Source organism: Sinocyclocheilus anshuiensis, unplaced genomic scaffold (genome assembly GCF_001515605.1).
Source record: "Sinocyclocheilus anshuiensis isolate Anshui unplaced genomic scaffold, SAMN03320099.WGS_v1.1 scaffold993, whole genome shotgun sequence".
Taxonomy (NCBI): domain Eukaryota; kingdom Metazoa; phylum Chordata; class Actinopteri; order Cypriniformes; family Cyprinidae; genus Sinocyclocheilus; species Sinocyclocheilus anshuiensis.
Window position 1 is genome coordinate 88,404 of NW_015557125.1, and position 9,662 is coordinate 98,065.

Here is a 9,662-nt window from a genome sequence, read left to right on the forward strand (position 1 = left end):
AAAGTCCTCCATCTGTGCTGAAGTCTCTTGGTCTCCATAAAACTCCTCAAACTCCACCCTTGAGCTCTGGAGATGTTTTCAGTTGAGCTTCATTTACATTTGTTTCAGATTTTTCAACAATTTAGTTTCCATTTGCTCTGCTTTTGGTACAGGAGAAGCATTTGAGATGTGATTTTCCATCGCCTGTGTTCTTGTTTTTGAGGTGTATCTCTGAGGGTCGTTCTGTCCTCACACATCCGCTGTGTTTATCCCAGCTCCATATTCCCATCCGGCATATTCCCAGCGTTCCTGCTAGTCATTACAGCACAGTTTTCCAGACAGGAATGCTCTGCTGTTTGTGTGCTGATGTCATCGCTGATCCGCCACAGCTGCTCGTCTCACATTTGCACTAAATTATCGTGTCGCAACACTTTGGGAACATGAACATTTTTTCCAGGGAAAGAGTTTCGCTCTGTTTCCGTCTCTTCTCTGATGGTTCTTAATGCATGGCATAAAATATTAAGTGAAATGTACATTGACAGTGTGTTTTGTGTCATTAGCCGTCCTGATCATGGCGTGTTGTGTGTGTGTTTCAGGTATACGCCCCATCCGCCAGCACTGCCGATTACAACCGGGACTCACCGGGTTACCCGTCTTCTAAAGCACCGGGAAGCAGCTTTCCCAGTTCCTTCTTTATGCCAGGTAAACCACACACACCTGATGAAACAACTGCCTAAAACACTCAGAACACCCTAGCAACTGCATAACACAATAGCCTAAAACACTCAGAACACCCTAGCAACTGCATAGCAACAGAGCCTAAAACACTCAGAACACCCTAGCAACTGCATAATTGAGTAATAATAACTTAAACAAATACAGGTAACTTACAAAATTAAAGGTCATTGTATGTTTTTTTATATATTAAAAGCTTGTTTTATAGCAAAAGCAGATAACTCCACATTTCATATTTCAGAGTTAAATAAAAACCCTTTTTTAATCTTTGTAATCTCCTCAGCTGACAATGTAGACGCCTGACATTTGTTGTTGTGATTACACGCCATAGGGAGCTTTTCCCTCACCACTGTAACGTGCTGCTTTAGCAAAGTTCCGTGAAAATGCTTCACTTTTATTTTCCTTTGATGCCCCAAAGAAGATATGACAGGTTCATCAAGTTCGTCGAAATGATCCATCCTCGATCACTTTTAGTCAGCTCTGATGAAACTCCTCTCAGCTAGCGCGTCTTTTCAAAGTGAAAGTAGCCTTGTCACCTGACCTGAATACACCTGAATGGACTTATCGGCTTCTGTTCAAAAACAGCAAGTGCGCTTGTCGGCTTCTGCAGTAAAATGTGAACTCGCGATGCCTTGATAGCAGACAATACCGGTGTAGTGCCGAATTCTGACCCTATAAAGCCATGTAAATCTAATGTATATGAACAATAACTCCTATGAACTGTCTTTGAATGAAAATGAAATGAACTCAAACGCTCTCGCTCTCTGTGTTTTTCAGAGTTACCCGTCGCACTCGTCAGCTGAGATTAACCCCAGTCTTCCTCCCATGTCCAGTTTCCATCGCAGCGGCGGGACGAATCACTACAGCGCGGCCTCCTGCTCCACCACCACCAACGGGACAGAGAGCGTCATGGGTGAGTCCCCTCCGAATCTAAGCCAAGTGAAGATTTGATTCTCTTCACTTCAGTCACTCTATCACAGTGCAAACAAAAGCAAAGCTGGAATATTAAGATAATAAATCAGAAGGAGCAAAGGGAACTACAGGTGATCAGGTTCAGCTGCCCAACAACATTAGTGATTAATCAACAGGTCTAGCCATGTTAAGATGATCCATAACTCTTTCTGATCGACTGATGAGCAGCATTAGTCATTCCTCCATCTGTCAGTTCAGAAATCAGCATTGCATGAACATTTTCTGTTTTCAAAATGTTTTTGTGAAGTTGAAGTAAATATTAACCGTCACAAGCATGTGATTCTCAACTTTTCTGACTCCATGTAGGTTTTTTATTTTTTTATTTATTAAAACCCAGTGTAAATTAAATTAAATTAAATTAAATTAAATTAAATTAAATTAAATTAAAACTTCAGGGTTTAATAATTAATTTATATGAAATTAATATTTAAAAAAATATTTATAACTCACAAATGACAATATCTCTGCAATTTTTGCTCAACAAAATATTTTAGAGCTTGACATAGCTAGAAAATGTGTATTCATTATAGTGCTGTCAAATGATTAATTGCATCCAAAATAAACGTTTTTGTTTACATAATATGTGTGTGTGTACTGTGTATATTTATTATGTATATATAAATACACACTCATGCATGTATAATTTCAGAGAAATATGCTGTTTATATTAAACATTTACACACATATATTATATAAACAAAAACTTTTATTTTGGATGCGATAAATCGTTTGACAGCACTAATAAATTCCCATGAGCTTTTAATATTAATTTAATTCCATTAATATAATTTCCATAATTTTTTCAGGTCTAGAAATCTAATAGGGAATGAACTAAGAAATATGATTTTTGATTTTAAGCTTATTTAAAACCTTGTGTGTCTCATATTAAATCATTGAAAGTGTTATTTTAAAGGGGTCATATGATGTTGCTAAAAAGAACATTATTTTGTGTATTTGGTGTAATGAAATAGCTTGTAACACTCCAAAGAGAAAGGATACATTGAAATCGCATCATATGACCCCCTTTAAAGTCAGCACTTTTGTCTACATCTTATTTGAATGAACTGGAGTATGAAGTCTCTCTGATCTGTTGTGTTTCAGCGAATCGAGCATCGAGCGCAGCGGGAAGCAGCTCACAGACGGGAGACGCGTTAGGAAAGGCTCTGGCTTCAGTGAGTGACCAGCTCTAACACAGACCCTGACAGATACAGCAATATATACAGATACACACATGATCTACAGCAACATGAAACCGCATTCACGACACATTCGACTTCTCTAGTGATGTTTTTTCTGAGTTATAAGTTATGTTATGTTTCCGCCCCTGAATAAAATTAAAAAAGTTGGGACTTTCTGAGTTTATACTGTATCTACCTTAGTGAAAAATAAATATACTTAAATGTATTTGAAATACATTTATTTCATGCTAAATATACTACAAATGCATTTTCATATTTATGTACTTAATAAAATACCCTGCAGTTGTACTAAACTGGTATACTTAAAGTCTGCTGAATTGGAACAATTAATTTTGTACTTAATGCACTTTTTCTAATTGTGCGGAAGCTGCTGAAGTACAATTAAAGATATACTTAGTATATTTGTGCTAAAGTGGAACTATTGTAAGTATACTTCATGTACACTTTAAATATTTTGCATTTAAAGTCTGATATTATTCAAAGATCATACAATCCTCATCAAAAGTGACATTAAAACACATTTTAGACTTAATATTAAGAAATGTGCATTGTGCACAAGTAATATGCTAAGTAAAGTTGGCATATTACTAAATTATACTGTGTTTAATTATATTATTAAAAGACACATTTATTAAAAAAAGTAAACAGCTACATGTGACTTCATGTTGCCTTTCAAAAAACATCTTAGCCAGCAAAATCATTCAGATGAATGTGGATTCATACACACTGATGATGATGATGATGATGTGTGTGTTTGTTCTGGTTTGTCATTGCTGTGTGTTTGTTGTGTTTGTAGATCTATTCCCCCGATCACACCAATAACAGCTTCTCATCCAACCCATCCACTCCTGTGGGATCTCCTCCCTCGCTCACAGGTAACACACTGTGTGTGTGTGTGTGTGTGTGTGTGTGTGTGTACAGGTATATATGGTTTATGAGGACACAAATGTGTATAATGACATGGGTACTACAACGTAAACATGGTTTATGAGGACACTTCCTGTGTCCCCGTAAAACAAAAGGCTTAAAAAACATACAAAACGGTGTTTTATGAAATTCAAAAATTGCCAATAGTTTCCTGTGAGGGGTAGGTTTAGGGGTAGGGTTGGTGTAGGGCAATAGAATATACAGTTTGAGAGTGTGTGTGTGTGTGTGTATGAGAGTGTGTGTGTGTGTGTGTTTATTCTTAACAGAGTTTAAACACACACACAGCTGTTTGCACTGATGCCAGTCACCTGATTACTCTCTGTTTACTGCTTTAATATGCAATATATACTGAGTACTGTTATTTATGTGCCAGTTTATTACAGTTAACTAAAATTAAAACCTTAAAAAAAAACTTTATTTCAGCTACTTCCCAAGGAAACATTGTACTAAAATAAGTCAAATTAAAACTGAAATAAAAATTAATAAAAACTATATAGACAGATAAAACATATATTTAAAAATCAACAACACACAACAAAATGAACAAACTTTTTTTTACAAAATTTACACTTAAAATATATTACTTTTGTCAGATAAATACATCATACTGGAAATGAAATGTCAAGTCTTAAGTAAATATCAATATCTCCTACTAAAATAAATGATTTTATGCATATAAAAATAAATTACTTAAAATATATATATACTGCACACTGCTAAAGCCATTGATTTCAAGTTGAAAAGCTTTTTATGTTTCATTCTTCATATATGATTCAAACTCTGAAACACACTTCATCTCAAGGCCTGATTAACGAGTCATTATTTGCATCGCTATGAAACGACCGCCACCTAATTGCTATTTCTCCGAGTGCCAAAGTTATTAGACCACCAACCATTAAATGCGCAACCGCAAATTAATATTTAAACTTAAACATGCGAGGGAAGTTTAAGTAACTAATTTAATAATTTTCTCATTGGCGGCAGCGCGGATACATGCAAAATTTATTTGCACATGAATGTGGCTGTAATTATGTGCTAATTAGCATTTGGAAATGAGGTTTAATAATACAGGGAAGCGTCTGAAATGCGTGTTTCTGTAAAGAAGTACGATTTGAAAAAACACAACATAATTAGACGCGACGTGCGTAATGAGCGGATGCCGCAAACGCAAACAGGTGAAGGTCAGGGAGAACGGATGAACCTCTCTAATTACCGCTGTGAACCGGCCGCCGCAAACGAGTTTGCATCTTAACTCGAGAATGAAAGAATAACGAGGTGTTATTAGCATGAGGGTCGTCACCTTTATAGGATACGAGGAGAATGTTTTAGCATTAGGCCAGAAGAAAGATTTGACCACATAAACAAGGATTAAAAATGATCAGTCTCTCGAAAATAAAAGCAAAACCATTATATTCATGAAGCTTCAGGTGAAATTAAATCAAACTGAAATAAAATAAAACATAAAAATTCAAAATTATTTTATTTCAGCTAGTTGCCAAGGCATCATTTCTCATTTTTGATTAGTTAAAATAAAATTAAATGAAATTAAATGAAATTAAATTAAATTAAATTAAATTAAATTAAATTCTGTAAAAACCTAATTATATTAAATACAAAAAAGCAAGAAATAAATAATTATTATTTAAAAAATATTTATATATTAAATAAAATATTTCATTAATATTTTGTTATTTAATTTAATATTATTCAATGTAATAGTGGATACATACACACTAAGAAAATATAATATATAATTCTTATTTTTTTAAGAATGTTACCTAATTAGCTGTTTTTTAAGGAATAACATATAACAAGCAAATAATGTAATGTTACTTTTCGCCAGCCCTCTTTGTAGATGTGTAGCTTGTTTGGAATGTGTGTAGAAGAGCATGCACTAAGTTTTTGTCCTGTGACATCCAGAGCATGGACAGCTGAAGCCTGAGCTCAGTGGGAACTAAATCTGTGTCTGTGTGTGTGTGTGTGTGTGTGTGTGTGTGTCTGTGTGCGTGCATGCATGCGTGTGTTAAATTAAATGCTATTACAGACATATTAAAAGAAGTTACAGGACTTTGGACCGACCGCGTTACAAAAACACAACAAAATTATACAAATTTTACAAATAAAGTGAAAACTATAAAAAAAATCTAAAATTAAAAAAATATCAATTGTATTTCAATGCAGGGTTGTTTTAGTATGATTGAAATACTATTATAGTTTTTATTAATATTTTATTAATTTTATGTAGTTTTTATTAATGAATTTTGTTTTCATATTTTGTTTCCATTTTAATTTTAGTTAATGTTTTAGTAATTTTGTTGTGTGTTTTTGGTGTTTTTAGTAGTTTTTGGTTTTATTTATATATATGGGGATATGAGTATATATATGAGTTTTTATTCATTTTTATTTCATTTTTAGTTATTTTAGTACATTCAAAAATGTAAGTTGATAAGTCAAACTAAGTTAAAATGAGAAATGTTGCCATAAAAATTTATATTTTATTTCAGTTAACCTTTATTTTATTTCAAGTAACCAAAATGTTTTGTTTCATTTGTTTGTTTGTTTGTTTGTTTTGTGTGTGTGTGTGTGTGTTAAAGTTAAAGTTAAAAAAAAAACTACCTAATGAAAATTTAAAAAACAGTAAAACTATTCAGACTTCAACTAAAATTCAATTGAAAACAGAAAACAACAAATCTAATTCAAAATATTAACAAAACTGTAATAGTATATCAGTGAAAGTTAAATAAGACTGATTAATAAGCTGTTAAATCTCATCATTTGTTTTGTTAATCAGAATGTTGCTAGAGACGGTTGTTGTTCTCTATGATGATGATGATGATGATGATGAAGATGTTTTTGTCTCTTTAGCTGCCAGTACAGCCGTCTGGTCCAGAAACGGTCAGGGAGCCTCGTCCCCGAGTTACGAGCCGCCGCTGCACTCGCTGGTGAGAAATACAGACACAGAAACACAAACTCTGTTCCTACAAAATGAGATTGAAATGCTCCAAACATATAATGCAGTGATTGAGAGCTGAAGAAATAAAGGCTCCTCAGAAGATGTGAGATGTTCTGGAGGCTTGTGAAGATCATTCCTCCGCTGAGGAACAGTGAAAGTAAAGCTTCTGGAAACAAACGCTCCTCAAAAGATCCTGAGGATCAGATTTGAGACGCACTGATTTTTCTCAAAAATGATTGATGGAGAATCATGTAATGTGTAACGCATTACCTTTTAATTTAGAAGGAAATATCTGAGTTACTTTTTCAAATGAGTAACTCCAGTTACTTTGTTTCCATGTCTTGAGTGACAGTTCTGGTGTTGCCATGGTGACAGAAATCAGGAGTAAGTGCCGAGCGTTGTGTGAGAACATGATGTAGAAAATTACATTTATTGTTAGCTTCCGGTTTTCGCTGTATCCCTTCTAGCCACAACCGCACGAGAGAACCGCATGTTCAGAAAGCCATGTAAAATTAATGCAAGTTCAACTTTTAATAAACATGTCTCAAGACTTTATGGCGGTTTTTCTGCATCCCACTGCATCTCATGTTTTTAAATGAAGAAAGTACTCATTGTGATTGGTTTTCGGTCCTTTGTATTAAACTATACGTACATACATGATGCTGTTTTGTTTCTAATTGTTTAAGCAATGTAATTAATTATATGTGACCCTGGAGCACAAAACCAAGTGTCAATTTTTCGAAATTGAGATTTATGCATCATCTGAAAGCTGAATAAATACGCTTTCCATTGATGTAAGGTTTGTTAGGATAGCACAATATTTGGCCGAGATACAATATTTTGCTCGATGCGCCCTCTTGTGGCCTCAAGAGAGAAGCCAAGAGCTTTTTTCCCCCCTAACAGAAATTATGCCTTTTAAATTCGAATATAATTCGAATATTGATGATATTTTAGTACAAAAATCGAATTTAGTTTTTCAGCCGTTTTGACAGCCCTAATGCAGTAGATTGAGTGTGAAACGGGTTTGATCATGCTGATTGTGTGTCTCTGTCCTGCAGCAGAGTCGTATCGAGGACAGGCTGGAGCGGCTGGACGATGCCATCCACGTGTTGCGCAGTCACGCGGTCGGACAGTCCACAGCGATGCCTGGCACTCACGCAGACATGCACGGACTGATCACTCCGTCTCACTCTCACAACGGAGCCATGGGCGGCCTGAGCGCCGGATACAGCGGCGGACTGCTGCCCTCCAACAGACACTCGCTCATGGTAAGAGCCGCTGACCTCTGACCTCTGAGCTCCCGCCGTCTGAAGCCACTTCCTGCGGAGAGAGCATGTTCATGCGAGTCAGACATCTCTCTGTGTCTCTTCTTATTCGATCATTAGTGTCTAGATCAGCCTGTTTGGATTGACCCATCATGTGTGCAGCGCCACCTAGTTATTATACTTAAAACTAAAATCACCGAACTAATAACTAAAACCATAAAAACATTGTCGTTACTAGAAATTAAATACATTTTAACTGAAATAAAATAAAATATTAAAAAACTGTAAATTTATTTCAGCTAGTTGACAGGGCAGCATTTTTTTTTGTTTTAGTGTTTAAATAAAAAATAATAAATAAAATCAATTATTTAAAAAAAAAACTATATAGACATATTAAAAAAATAAAAACTAATACAAATTGTATGATATTTCAGCTAGTTGCTCAGCAAGGAAACATTTATCATCTCTCAGTTATTATAACTTGATGTTAAAATAACTAAACCCGAAATAAGAATTAATAAAAAATTATATAGTTTTTATTATTTAAAAAATGTTACTTGAAATTAAATAAATATTAACTTATTTTGTTTCAGAAAGTTGCCAAGGCAATATTTCTCATTTTTGATTAAATAAAAAATACTACAAATTTATAAGTAAAATCTATAAAACAATTGAACTGAAAAAAAAAAATGTTATCAACTTTTTTTTAAATTTCAGCTTATTGCCAAGGCAACATTTCTCATTTTGGTTTTAATGAAAAATAATAACAATGAATAAATAAAATATATATTTTTAAAAACTATAAAAATAAAAAAGCATAGACATTTCAGAATTTCAAGTAGTGTTTTTGTTAATTTAAGGAGACATTTATGTAGTTTAACTTGATATATAACTGAAATAAAAATTAATTATAAACAATATGGTTTTTATTATTTAATGTATTAATTTTACTGCAAAAAATTACATAAATACACAACAAAATTATTAAAACTTTAACTAAAATTAAAGTAAAAACAGAAAATATAAAAATACAATCTAATTTAAAATATGAACAGTAACTATAATAGTATCTCAGTGATGCTAAAATAACACTGCCACCTACTGGTCAAAGGTTTAAGACCATTGTATTTGCGATAAAAATTATCATGCTTAATGACGTCACTGATATGGTCCTGTAATGTCTAAGTGTTATTAGTTCAGGTTGTAGCAAAGAATTGTGGGTAGCGACAGGGCCGTTTTAACCATTGGGCTAGGCGGGGCTGAAGCCCCGGGGCCCGAGCAAGGAGGGGGCCCGTGATTGCCTGTGGAGTAGATTGACTGGAGCCCCGATCACCAAAGCCACCACGCCCCCCATTTATTAGCGCTGTTATTTAGTTGAGCTTTTCCGTAAATTCCATGCATTACCATTTGAGATTGAAACGTAAAGTCTGAATTAGGTTTACCAATCAAACGCATTTATTCTATATTTGACTTTTGAACGATATGCGCACGTATCTATCAGGTGATCGCTGCCCAGTATGTCTGCATTCACCTCTCTTCACTTTGTTGTGGAGTAATCTGGAAATGGTCGCGCAAACAATAAGTAAAAATGTCAGCAATTCTAAAAGAGAGAGGGGCTCAAAAAACGAAAAA

General features: G+C 34.2%; 1 protein-coding gene across 1 annotated transcript in view; it reads left to right on the forward strand.

Annotated features, from left to right (window-relative positions):
• The window catches only part of LOC107677854 (transcription factor 4-like), a 58,123-nt gene that overhangs the window by 16,671 nt on the left and 31,790 nt on the right, over nucleotides 1-9,662 (forward strand). Inside the window, exons 2-8 of the mRNA XM_016472917.1 lie at nucleotides 576-681; nucleotides 998-1,005; nucleotides 1,492-1,627; nucleotides 2,788-2,858; nucleotides 3,682-3,760; nucleotides 6,678-6,754; nucleotides 7,824-8,033. Of these exons, the coding sequence (XP_016328403.1) occupies nucleotides 576-681; nucleotides 998-1,005; nucleotides 1,492-1,627; nucleotides 2,788-2,858; nucleotides 3,682-3,760; nucleotides 6,678-6,754; nucleotides 7,824-8,033 (687 nt within the window). The remainder of the gene's footprint in view (nucleotides 1-575; nucleotides 682-997; nucleotides 1,006-1,491; nucleotides 1,628-2,787; nucleotides 2,859-3,681; nucleotides 3,761-6,677; nucleotides 6,755-7,823; nucleotides 8,034-9,662) is intronic.